Below are 22,358 nucleotides of genomic sequence, written 5' to 3'. Positions count from 1 at the left end.
CTGGACATATAAGTTAGAACAAGCCTATTGGTTTACATATTAAATCTAGAGGTCTTATTTGGGTAACTCCATTCTATTCTTACACTAGTTGTACTAAGACAGCATCACTAATAAAACGTTTTAGGGTACTTTTCTCTCCACGTCCTCAACAGAGTATTTTTCATAATTTCCATTCTCACTGAGAAGAGAGTCTATTGCATCACAGTTTGATACAAAACTGCTTTTCAAACTACCTTGAAGTGGAGGTGTTCTCTGATCAAAAAAAATAATTAAAGAATCATTAGTATTGAATGCTTTTAAATAGCTTTTCTTTGTTTTTTGTTTTTCAAGACATGATTTTTCTGTAGCTTTGGAACCTGTTCTAAAATTAGCTCTTGTAGACCTCGCTGGTTTTGAACTCATGAAGATCTGCCTGCCTCCACCTGCTGAGTGCTGGGATTAAAGGCGAGTGCAACCACCACCCGGCTCCTAAATTAGCTCTTAAAGGTAGAAACAGCATACTAATTCTACAATAAGACAGCCGCTTGTTTTGATGTTTACTAATTCTCAATTCTTCATTTTTTTTCTGGTTTTGCCTTTATATTTGGCAGAAGAAAAAGAAGTAACTGGAGAATGAGAAACCATACAGAAACTACAGAGTTTATTCTTCTAGGGTTATCAGATGACCCTAAGATCCAGGTTGTGATCTTCGTCTTTCTCTTCATCACCTACACACTCAGCATCACAGGGAACTTGACCATCATCACGCTCACCCTGCTGGATTCCCAGCTCCAGACACCCATGTATTTCTTCCTCAGGAATTTCTCTATATTGGAAGTGTCCTTCACAACTGTCACTATACCCAAGTTCTTGGGCAGCATAATCTCAGGAGATAAAACCATTTCCTTCGACAACTGCATGGTTCAGTTATTTTTTTTCATCCTCTTGGGAGTCACCGAATTTTACCTTCTGGCTGCCATGTCCTATGATCGTTATGTTGCCATCTGCAAGCCCCTGCATTACCTGACCATCATGAATCAGAAAGTCTGCACAATGCTTGTCTTTGTCTGCTGGCTGGTCTCTTTCCTAATCATATTTCCTTTACTCCTGTTTGTCATACAGCTTGATTACTGTGGGTCCAATATCATTGATCACTATACTTGTGATTATTTCCCTCTGCTACAACTTTCCTGTTCAGATACAAAATTCCTGGAGAAGATAGGGTTTTCCTGTGCAGTTTTTACCCTAATGTTCACCTTAACGTTAATATTTCTGTCCTACACATATATCATCAGAACCATTGTGAAGATTCCTTCTGCTAGTCAGAGGACCAAGGCCTTTTCCACATGCTCTTCCCACATGATTGTCATCTCCATCTCTTATGGAAGCTGCATTTTTATGTACATTAAGCCCTCGGCATCAGACAGAGCATCTTTGACCAAGGGAGTTGCTGTGTTAAATACCTCAGTAGCCCCCATGCTAAACCCCTTCATTTATAGCCTGAGGAATCAGCAAGTGAAGCGAGCCTTTATGAACATGGCAAAGAAGATGGTGTTTTTCACAAGTACATGAAATGATGTGGCCTGTGAGTGAGGGGCACATGGAAGGCCAATTCAAATAATAAAATAAAAGATATCAGTGTCCTACTTATATTAATACGACCCTCAGAGAGAGGAGAGAGAGAGAGAGAGAGAGAGAGAGAGAGAGAGAGAGAGAGGAGGGAAGGAAGGAAGGAAGGAAGGAAAGGAAAGAAAGAAAGAAAGAAAGAAAGAAAGAGAAAGAAAGAAAGAAAAAAGGAAGGAAGAATGAAAGAAAGAGAAAGAAAGAAGGGAGGGAGGGAGGGAGGGAGGGAGGGAGGGAGGGAGGGAGGGAGGGAGGGTTATGAGGGAATTTTCCTCTCTATGCTGTGATTAATAAAGAAACTACTTTGGACCTACAGCAAGGCAGAACTTAGCTAGGTGGGGAAAACTAAACTAAATGCTGGGAGAAGGAAGGCAGAGTCAGAGAGAAGCCATAAAGCCACCAGAGACAGACTCTGGAAAGAACTTTACTTGGTAAGCCACAGCCACATGGAGATAAATAGATTAATAGAAATGCGTTAGTTTATGGTAAGAGTTGGCCAGAAATACACTTAAGCTATTGGCCAAACTATATTGCAAATAATATGGTTTCTGTATGATTATTTCTGGAGTCTGGGCAATCGGAAAATGAACAAGCAGCCTTTCTTACAACAGGAAGGAGAGGGCGGGAAAGATGAAGATGAGTCTTGCTGCTGACGGCTCAAGGACAGCACTGCCTGTGGTTAAAGGGGGCCCTATATAACCCTTAGTCATCAGGAATATACACCATCAAAATACCCACAGGCTAATGTGATACAGCAATTTCTCAATTGAGATTCCTTCTTCTTAATATTGAGTTGATAAAAACTAACCAGTATGGGGTATTTATTAGGTTGCTTTGATTTGGTTTTTGGCTTTTGATACATGGTCTCTCTACCTAACCCTGGTTGTCTTGGGACTTGCTATATAAATCAGGCTGGTCTCAAACTAACTGCCTCTTCCTTCCAAGCGCTGGGATTAAAGGCCTGAGCCGTAATACCTGGCTGTTTTTGAGACAAGTTCTCATTTAGCTCAAGTTTACATAAAACTTGCTACATACCTGAGGTTATAAGTATATGCCATGGTGTCAACCAGTGTATTTAAGGACTTCATTATTTCCAACATATTTTTATTGATAATTTGGGAATTTCACATAATGCATCTGGATTAAATTCACTTCCAAGTTCATCTAGGTCTTTCTTGCCTGAAGTCTATGTTGATATCCCTGGCTTATGTCCATGGTCTGTGCTACCACCAAAACCATGCTGTGGTCCATGGCGCATGCTGATACTAGAGGCCATGTGGATGTCTCTGGTCTGTGGTCTGTGCTGTTGCCAGAAACCATGTGGAAGACCATGATCTATATTTAAGGATTTCAAAAGTAGTTTTATAAATATGGAAAATACCTTTTAAAAGATTTTCATAAATTCTCACTGTAAGAATTCTGATAGTGTCTTTGTAAGTATTGAGGAAAAAAATATACTCATCATAATATTTTTATATTTTTAACTATTTTCTATAAAATAGCTAATAATCATCATGCACTATGGTGGCTATTATAGGCTGCATGAAATATACAAATTAGTACATACAATGCTGAAGAAATTTCTCTGATCTAGTGAAAATTATAGAATGAATCAGGAGGGAAAAAACAGCCTATGTGGATGCCAGGTTTTCACTGAGGATTCCTTAAGTTTTCCACCACTGCAAAGGAACTTAGAACCACATCTTCCAGAGCTACCATCTGACTTAATAAGATCCCAGTTAGAAGACAAGAGGACAGAAAAATATTACAAATGAAGCCAAAGATACAAATAAAAATCTCTTCCAACGGCAGCCATGAAATTTAGAAACTCATGAATGTATGATCATGACACTACGAAATTTTCAAAGAATAAAATGTTTTAAAGGAAACATTTATCCACTGCTTGCAAAAATGCAAAACTATACAGTCAATATGGAAATCAGTATGAGGGTTCCTCAGAAAGCTGGAAATCAGTCTACCTAAGACCCAGCTATATTTATATTTATAGTTTGGGGTATATTCTTTAAGGTCACTTCATTCTATCACAAGGACACTTGTTCAACCATGTTCGTTGCTGCTCTATTTACAATAGCCAGAAATTGAAAACAACATAGATGTCCCTCTAAGAATATCTTAGGAATATATAAATAATGTGTGGTAAATTTATGCAATAGAGTATACATTATACTTGGTTTTTTTTAAAGACACCATGAAACCAGATTCAGAAAGATAAATATGGCATGTATTCACTTATATGTGGATATTAGCCATTAAATAAATGATAACTAAACTATAATCTGTAGTCCCTGAAAGGCTAAGTAGAAAAGAAGGGTAAAGAGGACACCTGAGAGGAAAAAATAGAACAGATTTTATGAGTTGACTAGTATCAGGGGGACAGGAAGAGCAGGGTCAGATGGAAAGGGGAGGGAAGATGGGGTTGAGGGAGGGAACACAGGGAGAGACATCTATAATAGAAGAGCGTTTCAGGGTAGATGTGGAAACCTAGTGCAATGGAAAGTTCCTAAAATACATCAAGGGGATCCTAATGAAGTCATCAAATAATAAGAGAGATGGAACCCAACTGGCCATCTCTTGTCACCAAACCAAGTTTCAAGTACCAGGTCTGGGTTACAACCAATTGAGCTACGGCCAAAGGGGTCTCATGAAGTTCCAAAAGAACCCATGGTGTTCCCAAAACAATAGGTAGCTCTCCACAAACTGACAGCAAGGCCTCATTCCTAAAGACAACATTTTCAGAACTCATAGCATGGCAAGGTTGAACTGATGCCTACACAAACCCTTCCTTCACTCCTACATTCTATGTGTTTGATTCAGGAGGGTCCTCTGAGACAAGAGAAAAGTAAACACCAACCCAACCACAAAATCTTTGATCCACATTGTGTTGTGCCTACAGCGTATATATGCTAGGGAATGGTGGGACAGATTGTGGGAGTAACCAACAAATGTCTGATTTGACCTAAGGCCCCCTCCACTCCATGAGATGAAACCATACCTAATACGTCTTGGCTAACAAAAACCCAGAGACTACCAATCCCACAGACCTGCGGTAAAACCAAATGATACCGGTTTTAAAGAAGTAACAATAAAATGACACCTAATGATACACTACTATACTCATAAATCAGTGCTGTATTCAGCCATCATCAGAGAAGTTTCCTCAAACAACAGATGAAAACAAACACAGAGACCCACAGCCAGACATTATGGAGAGTGGAAGGGGAGACAGAAGACTGCATGGATCAGAGGAGATGGAGGACACCAAGAGAATAAGGCCCTACAAATCAACAGAGTAATGTCATGAACTCACATAGACTAGAACCGAAAGCACAGGGCCAATATAGATCTGCACCAGGTCCTCTGCACATTTATTATAGCTTTTAGCTTAGTATTTTATAGAATTCCTTAATGTGTGAAGAGTGGGTCTCTGATTCTTGTGACTCTTTGAGGTTCTTTTCCTTCTGTTGATTGGCTTGTTCAAGTTCAATGTGATGATTCTTTGTGTTGTCTTACTGTATTTTACTTTGTTAAACACTATAAATGAATATAAATATAAATAAATGTAAATAAAGTAACTTTTATTTAAAAATGCACCAAAGAAAATACTGCAGAAAGTCACAAAGTAAACAGCAGAAGTCAGAAAGAAATAGAAAAAGAGAAGCTAAAAGGTGAAACTGAAAACCTATTAAAATCAATTCACACCTATGCTGTGTATAGACAATCACATTGAAGAGCCCAGAATTAATCATTAGAATGTCATTTTTCCTCTGCTAGACTTAAGGGAAGTTCTAGCAAGCCAGTTCTTTGTCTATTCTTTTCCTTAAAAGAGGTTTTCTGTAATCATAGGAGGCAGAGTGTATTGGTCAGGATTCTTTAGAGAATAAAACAATGGCAGATATAGATTTGGATCAGACACTAGATACATAATTTAAAATGAGGAAGATTATTATCACCAAGAGAGACTGGCCATGTAAGCTACAGGACTAAGAAAATTGATGCCATGCCTCTAATTCATGCACACTCCCACAGACCTGATGTAAACCCAGTGTTCAAAAAGCTAGTAAGAGTTTGCTGTGTAAAAATTGTTGAAGTATAGGATGGAATAGATGTATCAGTGTGAGAGTGATAATTTACTCATTGTTTTCTATTAATACACACCAGAAAAGACCATGCTTACCTACAACGAGGAGGGTCATCTTTTAAAACCAGTGACCAGGTTACAATATCAGATATGAATTCCCTGCTTTGGAACATCTTAAAATTTAATCAGAAAGTGACTGGCTACATGCACGCTATCTATGCCACTTCTACACCAGGGGCAAAATTTGCCTGTCAGTCATGTTGTTTAGATTTGGTACTCACAGCTGCATGAGCTTGTTGCTGCCTTTTCTACCTCAGCAATTTGCACGACAGTTTCCTCCAACAAGAAGTGTGCCACCAGGGAGTAATCTTCTACTTTAGTTACATCTTGATTTCTGTATGCCCTAAAACTTTAGTTAAAGAAATTTTCATCAATAGTCTTACCACCTCGTATTAGTGGGAAGCGAAGAGCACTGGCAATACCTTGTTTTGTTTTAAGGGTTTAAGGAGACTTTATTTTCATCATTCCTTCCAAGCTTTCTAATATGTACAGGAGCTATTTCCATTTTAAACACATAAATCTAAACATTGAAGCTAAGAACCACCAATAAGAGAAAACATGTGATGTTTGACTTTCTGAGTATAAGTTACCTCTTTTAGTATAGCATCTTCCAAATGCACTTATTTCCACACAAGTTTAAAAATTTTTATATATATATTTTTTTTCAAGACAGCATTTTTCTGTAGCTTTGGATCCTGTCCTGAAACTAGCTCTTGTAGACCAGGCTGTCCTTGAACTTACAGAGATCTGACTGTCTCTGCCTGAGGGCTGGAAATAAAAGTGTGCACCACCACCACCCAGCCAAAATTTTTATATTTCTTTATATCTAAATAAGATTCAATTGTGAATGTATATCACATTTTCTTTGTCTACCTATCAGGTGCTAAACATCTAGCATGATCCCATTTCCACCTTTTAAATAATTCAACAATGAATATGAATGTTTCTGGGGAATATACAAAGGAATGGCTTAGTTGGGTCATATAGTGTTTTTACTTTTAGCTTTCTAGAAAACGCACACACTTTTTTTGAGAGTTGCTACAACAGAGCAACCTGGATGCTAAGACTGGCTGGGGTGCTGGGATTGAGACAGAGACCTCTTTTCAGGTGGAAGAATAGAAACCTTTATTTTGTTCCAAACTAAAGCCTTTTATACCTTTAAGCAGCTGGCCTGTGACCTGCTGATCAGCTAGAGGTCAAGATCAGGACCTTGTGTACTGAAAATACTTCTGCAGGAAACCACCAGCCAGAAAGAACACAAGCATCCTTGTCAATTACAGAAGACAAAAAAGTTACAGAGTCAGTCAGGGGAATGAGGGAAGCCAAATCACAACTCCCCCCTTTTTATTTTATAAAATAAACAGTGCCTGTTCCAAAGCATCAAATCCTTAGGCCTGTGTTTTAAAGTCAAAATACCTTTCTTAGCAGTTCCCAGAATCAAATGTTTTCCTCCAGTCCAGAACACAAAAGACAACACAATCAACATAATAACATACATCTGTACCTAGTCTATCTTTTTGAGGTCTTCAATTCACCCTCCTGCCTCCTCTTTATTACTTCTCTACTGGCCAGTCTTCTGAAGGGCATCCCTCAGGCCATCTCTGAAAAAACACATACTCCTTTTAATCTGACTTGGCTTGTTCCCAGTCTGGAACATTTAAACCCACTCCCATAGTAAACCAGGGGCTAACTTAAGCAACTAAATCTTCAGCTGTCTTCCTTGTTACTTCCATGCCTTGTTGCTTTGAGAGTTTCAGTTACTTTTTGAGGACTTCAATTCACCCTTCCACCTCTCACTTATATTTGCTACTCTTTTGGAGGGTGTCCCTCAAAGTATCTCTGGGGATGAAAAATAAAACACATTACCTTCCCAATATGGTCCTTGATTTAGCCAGCATATAGAGTGACACTGTTCATGAATCCCCACTTTCCAGATCTCAGTGGGACCTCCACTTGCTCTGCCTTAGCAGCCTGGATGCCAAGACTGGCAGGGGGTGCTGGGATTGATACCTGGAGGCTTCTTTACAGGTGGAAGAACAGCAACCTTTATTCCCCCCTCCTACAGCTAAAGCCTTTTATCTCTTTATGCAGCTGGCCTGAGTCCTGCTGAGTAGCCAGAAGTCAAGATCAGGGTATTGTGTACTGGGAATGCTTCTGCAAGAAACTACCAGCCAGAAAGAACACAAACATCCATGTCAATTACAGAGTACAAGGAAGTTTCACTATCAGGCAGAGTGAGGCAGCCAAATCACAACAGTTTTTGTTTAATTTAATTTGCATAAAGGATTTAGCAGTTCCATACCCACCATCACCTCCCACATCCTTGCCTTCAACTGTCATCATTTCTTTTTTGTTAATAGTCCCTCTGGCTGAAGTAAGATGGAATATCAAATTGACCTTAATTTGTTGGTCATGGATATTAAACACTTTTTAATGGCCATATGCAGTTTTTCTTTTGTGAACACCCTTCTCCATTACTTTTTGCTATATATAGCCTTTTTATTTCAGAAGATCCAATATGTAAACTTTTGGTCTTATTTCATAAGCAATCAGAGTCCTCTTCAGAGGACTACCATGCCAGGGTCTTGCACTGTTTTTTTCTACATTTTCCACTTGCTATTTCTGAGGTTTGGAGTTTGTGTCATTTACTCAAAGTGGTAATTTCATCTTTCCTATCCTATCTCCAACGATCTCTAAAGAAATTGTTAAACAGCAGCACAAAATACATTTCTATGTATAAAAATACAAAAAATCATAAAAGCTGGAGAAGTTGCAGTGGGAAGGAACCTAATATATTCTTAGCAGAGATGTAAATTAGGATTTTCACTATGGAAATCAGCATAAAAGCTCTTCAAAATAATTATAAATAGAATAAGTATATTTACTAGATATGTCACTCCTGAGAATACACCCAAGGGAGTCAGTAACTATCAATTAGAGATATGTGATAAATCCATTCTATTTAGGGCTGGGTGTTCCAAGGTCTCTCACTATCTACAAATTGTCCAGTTGTATGCCTCTGTATTAATTACCATCTACTGCAAGAAGAAGCTTCTCTGATGAGAGTTGATCTGTGGGTACAACAGTATGTCATTAGGGGTCATTTGGTTGCTGTGTTCAGTTAGCAGAATAATTGTAGTAGGGAATCCCTGGGGCCCATGACCTATCATGTCTCAAGTTGGCCTCGTTAACAATGTCTGGTGTGTGTTAAATCTCATAGAGTAGGCCTTAAATGCAAAAGGGGTGGTTTGCTATTTCCCCAATATGTCTGCCACTATTTTACCAGTGTATCTTGTAGGGAGGCTGCTACTTTATCACAGGGTTTGTATCTGAGACATGATGAGATTACTTTTCTTCTCTAATAGTGTCCATAGACACTATTTTTTTGTCAGTGTTATGACCTCTAGTGTCTAAAGATGAAGTTTCTATGTAAACACTAGTTCAATTCCTCCTTCATGAAGTAAGCAATATCTTCAGCAATAGGGACTTACTGTCAGGTTGTGAAGGGTAACCAATAGCCCTAGCAATAGCCTTAAATGTTTGAGAGTTCTATGGAATCATTGTGGCCAATGATTCATCAAGTTTCAAGCCATTCCCAGTAAGTACCACGGATCTTAGTTGGTGGAACAAGATGTCTAGATGGGCATTTCCTTCCCCTTTGTGTAGAGACTCCATTAAAATGTCTTTCATACACACACACACACACACACACACACACACACACACACAATGAAGTTTCCAGAGAAGTGGGTTTCTTTATTTTTTTAAGTTTTTCTTCTTTTTAAAAAGAAAACAAACTATCTTTTTCATTATACATACCAATCCAAGTTCCCATGACCTCCCCTCCTCCCACTCCCTCCATATATGCTCCCACCCTATGCCCCAACCAATTCTCAGAGAGGGGAAGGCACATTGCTTTGGGGAAGGCCCAAAGCCCTCCCTACTGTATATACGCTGATTAAGGTATCATCTAAAGAGAATTGGTTCCCAGAAAGCCAGTACATGCAGTAGGGATAAATTCTGGTATTTTAGTAGGTGTACCCTTCATGGACTTGACCCCTTTGCTCATATTCTCACTCCTCCCACATTTCAACTGGACTTTGGGAGTTCAGTCCAGTGCTCCAATGAAAGTCTCTGCCTCTGTTCCCATTAGTTGCTGGATAAAGGTTTCATGGTGATATTTAAGATATTCATCAGTCTGACTATAGGGCAAGGCAAGATTGGGACCCCTCTCCTCTATTTCTTAGGGTCTTATCTGGGGTCATCCTTGTGGATTCCTGGGAATTTCTCTAGAGCCAGGTTTCTTGCTAACCCTATAATGGCTCCCTCAATCAAGATATATATTTCCTTGCTATCATCTCTGTCCTTACTCCTTCTCAACTGTTCCATTCCCTCAAGTTCTTCTCACCCTCTCCGCTCTTCCCTCCTCTTCACCTTCCACCCTCCATTCTCCCTCACACACACACTCCCAATTTTGTCAGGTGATCTTGTCTGTTTCCACTTTCCAGGTGGGTCTATATATGTTTTTCTTAGGGTTCACCTTATTACTTAGCTTCTTTAGGATCCTGAACTATAGGCTCAATGTCCTTTGTTTATAGCTAGTGTCAACTTATGAGTGAGTACATATCATATTCATCCTTTTAGGGTCTGGATTACCTCACTCAGAATAGTGTTTTCTAATTCCATCCATTTGCATGCAAAATTTAAGATGTCATTGTCTTTTATTGCTGAGTAGTACTCTAATGTGTAAATGTTTCACATTTTCATTATCCATTCTTAGGATGAGGGGTACCTAGGTTGTTTCCAGGTTCTAGCTATTGCAAATAATGCTGCTATGAACATAGTTGAACAAATTCCTTTGTAGTATAATTGAGCATCTTTTGGGTATATGGCCAAGAGTGGTATTGCTTGATCATAAGGTAGGTTGTATCCCAATTTTGTGAGAAGCTGCCACACTGATTTCCAAAGGGGATTGTGTTGGGTCTCTTGAGAACAGGCCTTCGCACTCCCACTTGATCTGTTTTGCACTCTTGTGGTTGGCTGTTTCAAAACAGGAACAAAAACAGGAACAATCTGTTCTTCTCAGCAATGTTTTTAAGGATGTTTACCCCTAAGCCATGTGAGTTGTGGTGATGAGCTTCCTGCTTTTGCTGGATTGGCCTCCCCTGCTGAGGGCTATATATACTGTGTGAGAAAATGGAATAAAGGCTTGCCTGCAGAGCCTGAAGTTGTGCTGTGTGTTAATCCCGACGTCCCTCGCTCAGAGAACTACAGTTGCCATGCTGGCAAAAGAAGGGGCAGCAGACGGGGTCGTCCTAGGCCAGTAAGGACAGTTTGGGGTAAAATGGGATCCACACGCAGTGAGAGAGACCTGATATATCAGATATCTAAATTGTTGGAGCAACAAGGAACCACTGTCAAACAGAGAACTATAGAGGATTTTCTTAAGACTATAGCCACAGCAAGCCCATTGTTTGACAGGTGGAGGTTTGAACATCCCGACGGGGAACAGATGAAAAGAGATTTGCAGAAATGACTGCAAAAGGAGGATGCCAATAGCTTCCCTATATCTATCTTTTTCCTATGGTGCCTGGTCTGTGACGCCCTGCTTACTGATAAAGTGAAAGTAAGACAGGAGGTCGCCACGGCTAAAGAAATACTTGAAGAAATACAAGAGGAGGAGACTCGCTGGTCCATAGGATCTTCAGAGGAGTGGCATAGGGTCAGGAGTACCAGGGAGAACTTTGGAATCTGGTGCAGGACCAAGGCGAGCACCAAAGTCTGCCCACTTTGGGGCACAAAAACTAGATAGCAATAACCTCCGAGCCAGAAAATGGGGAAGACAGCCTCAGCTCTAGTGCAGAGGATAGTTTATCTCATGAGGAAGAACAGCTAATGCAGGAAATTAAGGTACTTCAGAAAAGGCCAAAGCTCTGTAAAGCAAAGGATTCCTTATGTGTGCCATCAGCCCTGACTGCTTATCATGAGGATTGGGGAGGGAGGGAGACCCGCTGGGGACTGAGAGATGAGTGGGAGATATCAAGAGGCAGATAGGGATAGCAAGGGCTGCATTCCAGGGAGGTGGAAAGGTTTGGTCAGGAAGAGACATAACAACAACAACAAAATTACAAGAATGTGAGACACTTGTCTTGAGCTGCCTTCTTTACAACTCTGAAACCTGGACAATAGTGCTCCTCAGAACATCAGCTGAATGAGTTTGAAATGGCAAGTTTCAGGAGGATTCTAGGCATCACACGAAAAGATGAGCTGCCCAACGATGACACTGAGAAACATCTCCATCTAGAAAAGGAAATAAACTGCAGGATACAGCAAAGGCTCTTGAGACACTTCAGCCACGTTATGAGAATGAACGACAAAAGATGCCCGAAGATATCACTGCTTGGAGAAGTGCACAGGATAAACGAAGAGGAAGGCCCCAAAAGAGTTGGATAGACAGCATAAAGAAAGACTGAGGAACATTGGGTATGACAATAATGCAAGCATCTAGAACTGCCCAGGATAGGAACAACAACCACCATAAACAGGCTACCCATGCATGCTTAAGCATTGCTGGGGCATAAATGAATGATGATAAAGAATATATTTACATTGTCGAAGTCCAGGTGGCCAACCCCTTACAGAAAACTGGATCCTTCCCCACTCATACCCCCATCAGAACTATAGTTGGAGAGAACTAAACTTTAGAATCCTTATCACAATTTTTAAGAGGTGTCTCTGATGGTTTTCTGTCTAGGCTGTTATGGGGGAGGTTGGGGTGGGGTAGGGCTCTCACAGAAGTCTTCTAAATCCCTCTTTCTCAACTGTGAGTCTCCGATCATCAAAACCACGGCAAAAGTAGCTTCCTTGACTTTCAGTCAGTAGGAGCACCTATAATAGACTTCCACATGGTCTCTAACATCAGCGTGTACAACAGACCTCAGCATGGTCCCTGGTGGCAGTACACACCATGGACTCAATATGATCCTAAGCCATAGTAAGAGACACAGACATCATCATAGCCCTCAGTGTCAGCACAGGGCATCAACTTGGCCTCTGGTGGTAGTGCATACCACTCACATCAACATGGCTTCATGAGGCAGCACAGACCACAGACATCCACATGGCCTTCGGTGGTAACACAGTTCACAGACATCAACCCCAGTCCCTGGCTGCTGTAGTACCACAGACATCCACATGAACCTTGTCTTTCAGCACTGCTTGAAGCAGTGGGCTGTGGATACCAAAGAAGACTCCAGGGGCCAAATGAACCATAGAGGTCTATGGAAGAGGTCCAATCCGGAAAATAAACATTTCTTCTTCTTGGACATCGTGTTGTTGCTCAGAACCAGGGTGGTCAGCATGTTTGGGGCTGAGTCTGCATCAGCTCCAGGCTGCTGCACGACTCGGCAAAGACACGTTCCCCATCCCCTTGGTCACCACTGTTGTGTCTGTAGCTCTGCCTCTCTCCACTGCCCTACTCAGTGATGACATGTTTCCATGGGCTCTCCAGGGTGCTGCACACCATCCTGACCTCAATGCTATCTGCAGTATGGCTCATCCTGGCACTGGTATTTCCATATCGCTTCTGGGATCAGTTTTGGTTTTTATTTGTTTGTTTGTTTTCTCAGCCATATGGAGTTTCTGCCTTCAATTTTTGTTTTTTTTATACTTTTTAAATGGTTAAAGGTAGCAAATTCCCATACATTCATCTTACTCTTGTCATTTTAATTAACTCCATTGATGTTTCTCATGACTCCCATTGTTTCACTTTTCTAGTAAAACCTTTCAATTTCCATTGTTCTCAAACATCAATATTTAGGTACCCATTATTACTATGGTTTAGTTTGGAAATCTGTTTAAAATACACAAAATTTGTTTTAAAAATCAATTAAAATTATGAAGTATGCTTCACTGTTGAAGTCCATGTGCCAACATAGCTTAGTGGTCAAGAGTACTTCTTGCTCTTGCAGAGGGCCCAGCACCCTCATAGGAGCTCACAACCATCTGTTCCAACTCCAGTTCCAGAAGAACCAACACCTTCTTCTGACTTCTCTGAGTACATGGTACATATATATACATGCAGGTAGAACATTCATACATATAAAATAAAATATTCTTTTAAAAATTAAAAAAATATATAAGATATACTAAATAATACTAACTATTCTATAAAGGACTTATAAATTTTGGAATATGTATGTTCATAACTAGATGAAAATCAGCATTACGATCTGTTCTTTATGAGTATACAATGCTCAGTGACCAGTGGTAGATAATATGATAACATAATTTTAAAAGCAAGAAAACAAGAGAGAAAGATGGCTTGGAGTTGAGAGACTGGATCTAAGAAGACTCTGGGGAGTGGAAATTATGATCAGACTATATTGTATAAAATGTATTTTCAGTTAAAAATTGAAAACAAAAACAAGTAAAAGGTTGTGAGCCATAGTCTTCCCCAAGGAAGAGCACACCAATTGCTTATCCAATACCAAATGGGCATTTCTGAAAACATACAGAGAGGTAGCATTATACATACATACTGAAGAGGTTGTATTTACGTATTTAGGAATATATAAATGTATATTTACATACACATATGTATATAACAACAATTAATGAAGAAGGAGGCCATAAATTTGAAAGAGAGCAAGCAGGGCTGGGTTTGTGAGGTAAAAGGGGCTAGGGGAAATGATATAATTATATTATAATCTCATAAAACAAAAAAAAATAGTTAAATAAAAATCAAGCAAAACAAACAATCAAAAACCCCTATTCATGATCTATTTTAATGTTTTGGATGGCATTTGCTAAATTCTTATACAATAATATTGGTCCTTAAAAAAATCTAACATTGGCGTGACAGTATAATCATGGCCTCCTCAAGGAAAATAGTGTTAATATTATGTTTGACATTTAAATTATAACATTAATTTATTAGCATAGAGCAATTGGATGAGCATAGAAAAATGGTATGAAGTATCCACTGTATTAATGTAATCAAAATTCATAAAGTTACATGAGAAATCAGCATGACTTTCTATTTTATTAGTCGCCCCCCCCTCACTGGACACTGCACCCCAAGCTTCCTTCCCCAGTTTTGATACTAATGTTATAATGTTTGATATTCCCTTGTGCTTTGTTGAATTGCTCCCTTGAGCCAATTGCAAAGTGCATGGATAAAACTTTAGTTCCATGTGACATAAAATATATTAACAACCAGGATTATTTTAAGACATGTCCTGGAACTGTTTCTATTTCTTCCTGGGGGAGGGATATATGATGTTGCTTCTACTATTCCAGCAGTTCTGAGAAGCTGTGTTAAAATCACAGGTAAGCTGGAAATATATTTTTTAAAAAGTGCAAATCTCTCAGAATCAAATATTAATCCAGAGCTCAACTTTATCAAACATAAGTTTCATATTTCATAGACTTTTTAGTGTTATTTTGAAAAAATATTCTTTAATTGTAGGTAATCTATTAATATTTGACATTTTTTTCATTGTATAAATTAATAGAAACTACCAAATCTGAACCTTAATGCTTCATTTGAGAACAAGAATAAAAGTTCTAGAAATAAGTTAGAATAATTAAATGAGATTAATTATACAAGCTTCTAATCACTGAAGTGAATAATGCCTTTAATAAACCATTACTACTAATAATATACTGTCAAAATTAAGAATCCATTTCAACTGAAAGGAAAATGAGTAAGACAGTATTTCCCAGAGCCTAGTTACTAATTTGGAACACATTTATTTTACAAAGTCTCAATTTTCAAAAGCATTCTTGAAATTTAAACTCTATTCTGAACAGAGAAATTTTATTTTAAAGAAATTACCTCATTTAAAGTTATAAATGAATTAAGTGGTCCACTTGAATTAAAAATAATAATAATCTCTTTTAAGAAAAAGCCACATGATGCTAACTAGCTTCATAAAATCTTAAATCAGAAACCAATAGTGTTTTATGATGTTATCTTAAAATTAATTTATTTCATTTTTCTTCTGTATTTTCATTGTATAAACCTAGGTAATGAACTAAAAGTGTGAGGTTAGGTACTTCTTCCAAATTCTCTAGTTGGAAAAAATTTAAATGAAGTATACCTAAGGATATACACAATCTATTGGTATATAACTGAATAAACCTGCATGAAGTATTATTGCTTTTCTAACGTTTCTGTGAAATTCCACCTTTCCAGTCCCTTTTGCTTCTCTACCAACATTATTATTAATGGATCAGAGTTTCTTTTTTCATTTTCAAAAACACATAGATATTAGTGCTAGTATTTTTGAAGTTATTGTGACCTGATAGTCTCTTTTTCCTTTGGTTTTCTCACATATATATATATGAATTTTAATACTGAAAATTGATCCTGTCCAATATTATTGAAAGTAATTAATGTACTCGATTCATATTTCCCTGGAAAGAATAACAAAAATAACTATGAAAATAGTAAAAAGAGAATTTAGTAAAAACAAGTCTAGTCACTCAGTGAGTTCTCCTTAGGAGTCAGCTAAATCCAAATGAAGAAAATTCCTAAAAATAATCCTTGTGGCATGATCTAGACCCTGCAGTGAGAATACCAACATAAGAATATGTTTTTGTTTATTTACTTAGGTATTTAAGTCTTTTGTGCATATTTTGATCATATACTTTGTCTTCCCCCAATCATTCTAGATCCTCTCTATATCCCTATCCATTCAACTTCATATAGAGAGTATTTTTTTATACAATTTGAAATTTGAAGCTGAGCTGGATATTACACACACCCTTCCCTATCTTTCATTCACCAAAATTATGAACAACTCTTCAAATTTTGAATGTGTAGAGAATGAAGACAATGTGATCAATCAAATATTTTTGGAGATGTCCCCTGTAATTTTTCTAATGACTTCTATTTAATGAGGTTCAATTGAGGAAATAAAATTAATAAATATAGGGAAGCTGAGAATAAAAAATTTCCTTTCAAAGTTAGTATATCATGGAGAAAAATGATCATCCAGGCCATCATGAAATATTACTAATTATTCAAACACACAAATCAAAGCTGAATTACAATTATTCAGTCTTCCAAATGTGTCTCTCAAAAGAGCATCCTTTAAGCTTTCAACTCTACGACATCCTTCATCACAGTTTTCTCCCCAAGAGTATTATATATATGTTGCCCATACTTTACCTAGTTTATTTAGGTCATTGTTGTCATTTATTTTACTTTAGAGACTTGGGAAGGTCACAATTTGAGGAGATGCTCAAAATGGAACCCCTAAGATGAATTATAATCATGATACTGAACGAATATTAACATTCTCAATTTTTTATTTTGAATTGTTCAAAGAATTCACCTCAGATTCTTTAGAAGGCAAGTAAGAAGTAAATTAGATGAAATGGGTGGAAGAAAATGAGATGTTAATAACCTAACCCTGGGCTAGAGAGATGACTCAGCAGTTTAGAGCACTTGCTGCTCTTCCAGAGACCATGAATTCAATTCCCAGCAGTCATATAGCACCTCACAACCATCTATAATGGGATCTAATACCCTCTCTGAAATGCAGGCATACATGCAAACAGAACACTTAAATATATGCATGCATATGTTCAAACATACACACATACATCTTTAAAAATAAATAAATAATTTAACACATTTAACATTTGAAATTTAAAGAGATGGATTGACAGTTTAGAAATAATCTTTATTCTCAAGTAAAATACATCCTTAAAACATTATAATGGTTTGGGAATCTACAAATTTTTAAAATTTATATCACAGCCATTTAGGTGACAAATGAATATAAACCACTGAGTTCTCATAAATGTTTTCACATAGAAATACATTAAAACAGTTGTAGAGCTAAATATTTGATCACCTACTTGAAACAAGTCATGCTGTGGTTTCCTTAAGCCTGGTTTTCAGACCTTTGAAGACTGGTACAGAAATGTTGATGGGGAAGGAGACTGGCGTTTAGAGACACCCACTAAGACATTTATTTACAGTCCTTCACATATTCCTTCACAGCTCTAACCCATAAAGGGAAAGTGAACAATTACATTGCTACCCATAAAATGTTAAAATCAAAGTACATATAAGAAGAGTAGATACAACTTTAAAAGAAACTAAAATACATAGATGGATTTTTCATTTCCAAAATGCTACTAATCTAATAATGTGCATTTACTTATTTTTAATTCTAAAAGTACATTTATTCATCAACAATGATACATTCCAGGGTTATGGCATACAGTGGCAAGTGTGAGTTTCTTAGTCTTTTCTAATGTCAGCATGTGACTCTTATAGTTTTAGGGAGAGTAAATCATAAATAAATCAGAAATTTCAGTATTAAGATTATTTTAAATATAATCAAACAGTGTTCACACTCTGTGATTTAAATAATTAAAATTTATGTATAAAGACTAAAACACACCGTTTAGTAGGACTCACCAAGAGCTACAGAATACGGGGAATCAAACAATAAAAACCATTATACAAAAGTCAGCTCTTTCAGGGACATAATAGCCCTTAAAGACTCCCACGTGGACAGTGTCTAATTAAGGACTTATTTCATATTTAAAATATGCTATTCCGCAAGAGTTCATTCAAAAGACTTACATGAAGTATGCCGTATATATGGAGTCACTTGTAATTATCTTATCTGTAGTGCCATTTTATAGAGTCCTTAGTATGTGGCTACAGCTAGAGATTGCAATCAGATTTTGACTATTTCATGATATAACCTAGAGGTTTAATAAATGAAATATCATTTTTATGAAAATTAGACTCAGATCCACTAAAATAATACTACTAAAGTAAGTCAAATTTAACAGTTTGTTTAAATATATAAGCATATTATAGATTCCCTTATATATATTTCATTGGATAATTTTTCAACCTCGAAAATTTAGAACTTGTGCTTACGCATATCTCATAAAGTAAATAATTGAGAAAACTCACCTTATAATGCAGAGATAAAATCCTAAGTAATACACAGGCTACATAGTATAGTATGAAGAAGACAATGGTGTCAACAAGTGATTAAATAAAGGTCAGTATTAACTGGGTAAACCCTTCCTTTAAGGTAAAATTGTACCAAACACAAAACACATTAAATTAGCTTTGAAAATAAAAACTTGTCCTTTTGTAAATGTACCAAGTAATGTGGACGGTGATAAAAATGGTAGCATAGTCTAAGAGGAAGTATATTCATTTGTGCAAATGAATACAAGGTTTTATGTATGTGAACAGAAAATATTGCTTCTAAAGCCAGAGAAATAAAGAAAGGGGTGAAAAAAAAACAGCGATTTGGGTGTCATTGCAATGTGCTACACATAGTCACAATCATTAAGGTGTATATATAATTTTCGAATGTTTCACATATATCAGCACTTCTAACTCAGAGTTGTCTATTGAAGAAACTGGGTATTTATAAGAAGATGAAGTGGAGCAATGAGGGTTAACTGTTTTTCAGACTAGTTAGTGGTTCAGATTCAATACAAGTTAACCTTAACCTTTCCTGGATGGCTATCAGCTGCAAGATCATCCCAAAAACCTCTTTCTGATATCATTGATTGGACATAAACCTTAGAATGAGGCCACCAGATTACATATTAAATCTAGAGTTCTTACTTGGGGACCTCCATTCTCTTCTCATATTAGTTGTTCTAAGACAGCATTACTACTAAAATTTTTTAGAGTACTTTTCTTTCCACATCCTCAACAGAGTATTTTTTTTTTGTTTTTGTTTTTTTATTTTTGGGTTTTTAGGGGAGATTTTTCGAGACAGGGTTTCTCTGTAGCTTTTGGTTCCTTTCCTGGAACTAGCTCTTCTAGACCAGGCTGGTAGAGTATTTGTCATAATTTCCATTCTCACTGAGATGACAGTCTATGGCATTATAGTTTGATACAAAATTGCTTTTCAAACTATCTTGAAGATGAGTTTTTCTCTCATCAAAAAAAAAATTAAAGAATCATTAGTATTGAATAGTTTTACATAGCTCTTTTTCGTTTTCTGTTTTTTGTTTTTCAAGACAGGGTTATTCAGTAGCTTTGGAGCCTGTCCTGAAACTAGCTTTTTTAGACCAGGCAAACATCTGCCTGCCTCCACCTGCTGAGTGCTGGGATTAAAGGCTTGCACCACCACCACTGCCCGGCTCTTAAATTGCTCTTACAGGTGGAAACAGCATACTAATTCAACAATAAGACGGCCCCTTGTTTTGAATGAACCGCAAGAGTTTACTAATCCTCAATTCTTGATGTTTTTTTTTTTCTGGTTTTGCCTTTATATTTGGCAGAAAACAAAAAAAAGAAGTAACTGGAGAATGAGAAACCATACAGAAACTACAGAGTTTATTCTTCTGGGGTTATCAGATAACCCTAAGATCCAGGTTGTGATCTTCGTCTTTCTCTTCATCACCTACACACTCAGCATCACAGGGAACTTGACCATCATCACGCTCACCCTGGTGGATTCCCAGCTCCAGACACCCATGTATTTCTTCCTCAGGAATTTCTCTATATTGGAAGTGTCCTTCACAACCGTCACTATACCCAAGTTCTTGGGCAGCATAATCTCAGGGGATAAAACCATTTCCTTCAACAACTGCATAGCTCAGTTATTTTTTTTCATCCTCTTGGGAGTCACCGAATTTTACCTTCTGGCTGCCATGTCCTATGATCGTTATGTTGCCATCTGCAAGCCCCTGCATTACCTGACCATCATGAGTCAGAAAGTCTGCACAATGCTTGTCTTTGTCTGCTGGCTGGTCTCTTTCCTAATCATCTTTCCCGCACTCATGTTGGTCATACAACTTGATTACTGTGGGTCCAATATCATTGATCACTATACCTGTGATTATTTCCCTCTGCTGCAACTTTCCTGTTCAGATACAAAATTCCTGGAGAAGATGGGGTTTTTTTGTGCTGTCTTTACCCTAATGTTCACTTTGACATTAATATTTCTGTCCTACACATATATCATCAGAGCCATTGTGAAGATTCCTTCTGCTAGCCAGAGGACCAAGGCCTTTTCCACATGCTCTTCCCACATGATTGTCATCTCCATCTCTTATGGAAGCTGCATTTTTATGTACATTAAGCCTTCGGCATCAGACAGAGCATCTTTGACCAAGGGAGTTGCTGTGTTAAATACCTCAGTAGCTCCCATGCTAAACCCCTTCATTTACAGCCTGAGGAATCAGCAAGTCAAGCAAGCCTTTATGAACATGGCAAAGAAGATGGTGTTTTTCACAAGTACATGAAATGATGTGGCCTGTGAGTGAGGGGCACATTGAAGGCCAATTCAAATAATAAAAGATGTCAGTGGCCTACTTATATCTTTTTTTCTAACAGTTTATTGAACTATTCATTTAATTTTCACTCAACCTACTGAAATTGCTTTTCTCAGAATTTCTAACATTTTTCTCTTCTAATATTGGATTACAATTATTTTTTAAATTTTATTAATTCTACTGGTATCATTACAGTGCCAGTTATACTCATAAAATATTGCTCTAGAAATGGGAGAGATATTTATAAACAATAATACATATATTTTACTAAACATTAAAAATGGCACTAAAACTTTCTAAAACTTTTGATTTTAAATCTAAAACTTGAGATTTAAAATCATTGCATAATTTCTTCCTTTCATTTCCTTCCACCAAACTCAACCATATACTAAACTTTGCTCTCTTTCAAATTAATGTCCTCTTTTTATAATATATGCAGATATACCTAAACACATAAGAACAACCTGATTAGAGTGTACAATGTCACTTGTACTTATATTCAAGGATGACCATTTTGTATTGGATAATCAATTGTTGAGTGCTAACACTTTTCATAGACATTCCAGACTCACCTTGCCTTTGAGAAAGAGTCTTAAATACCATATCAATGGGTGAGATGCAAGATTTTCCTATGTATTAGCCAAGAGTGTTAAACAATGCTCACTCTCATAAGCCATACCCCAGTGATTGGTTTATGGATAAGACAGCAGGGACCATTACTAGTTTAAACTTTAGGTATATGTGTTAAATAAATATTTACATTTTCAAATTCTCTTGGCACTCAACATACAAATAAATTAGCAATATTTTTATTAGTCTCATTTTCCCTATGTGTAACTGATATATATGAACAAATAGATAAAAGCTATAAACAATAGCACACAACACACATGCAAAAATAGTGAAGAAATGACTACTACATAAAAGAGACAAATTGCTTTCACAGATTCTATTAAGAGATAGAATATTAGTAAACAAATATTTAAAACTTATTCTTATATATGTATGTATGCCTTGGTCAAACTGCTAGAATTTGAGAGTGTGTGTGTATATATATATATGTGTGTGTGTGTGTGTGTGTGTGTGTGTGTGTGTGTGTGTATTACACACAAAGATATTAAGTATTAATGCATATATTCATATATGTAAGTCTATGGGTATAAGTTCAAAAAGTTTGAGCTGTGGTATATATTTAACTTATAACATTCTTAAACAATACCATTTAATGCTGTGACTTCTATAGATAAATATTCAGGAGCCAAAGTGGTTAAGAGTAGAGTGCTTCCAGATGACCTGTGTTTGGTTCCCAGGACAG

At 37.2% G+C, this 22,358-nt stretch overlaps 2 protein-coding genes across 2 annotated transcripts; both read left to right on the top strand.

The window, feature by feature from the left end:
• The first annotated feature begins 612 nt into the window (after positions 1-612).
• Positions 613-1,551, top strand: LOC142838641 (olfactory receptor 6C1-like). The gene has a single exon (XM_075954189.1). The coding sequence runs from the start codon at positions 613-615 to the stop codon at positions 1,549-1,551; it is 939 nt and encodes a 312-aa protein (XP_075810304.1).
• An 18,523-nt stretch (positions 1,552-20,074) lies between these two features.
• On the top strand, positions 20,075-21,013 carry LOC142838615 (olfactory receptor 6C1). The gene has a single exon (XM_075954147.1). The coding sequence runs from the start codon at positions 20,075-20,077 to the stop codon at positions 21,011-21,013; it is 939 nt and encodes a 312-aa protein (XP_075810262.1).
• The last annotated feature ends 1,345 nt before the right edge of the window (positions 21,014-22,358 follow it).

Source organism: Microtus pennsylvanicus, chromosome 20 (genome assembly GCF_037038515.1).
Source record: "Microtus pennsylvanicus isolate mMicPen1 chromosome 20, mMicPen1.hap1, whole genome shotgun sequence".
Lineage (NCBI taxonomy): Eukaryota > Metazoa > Chordata > Mammalia > Rodentia > Cricetidae > Microtus > Microtus pennsylvanicus.
This window is presented reverse-complemented; position numbering and strand designations above follow the sequence as displayed.

What these genes read in the sequence shown, in the direction of transcription:
- LOC142838615 (XM_075954147.1), top strand. Translation starts at nt 20,075, where the DNA reads ATGAGAAACCATACAGAAACTACAGAGTTTATTCTTCTGGGGTTATCA.
- LOC142838641 (XM_075954189.1), top strand. Translation starts at nt 613, where the DNA reads ATGAGAAACCATACAGAAACTACAGAGTTTATTCTTCTAGGGTTATCA.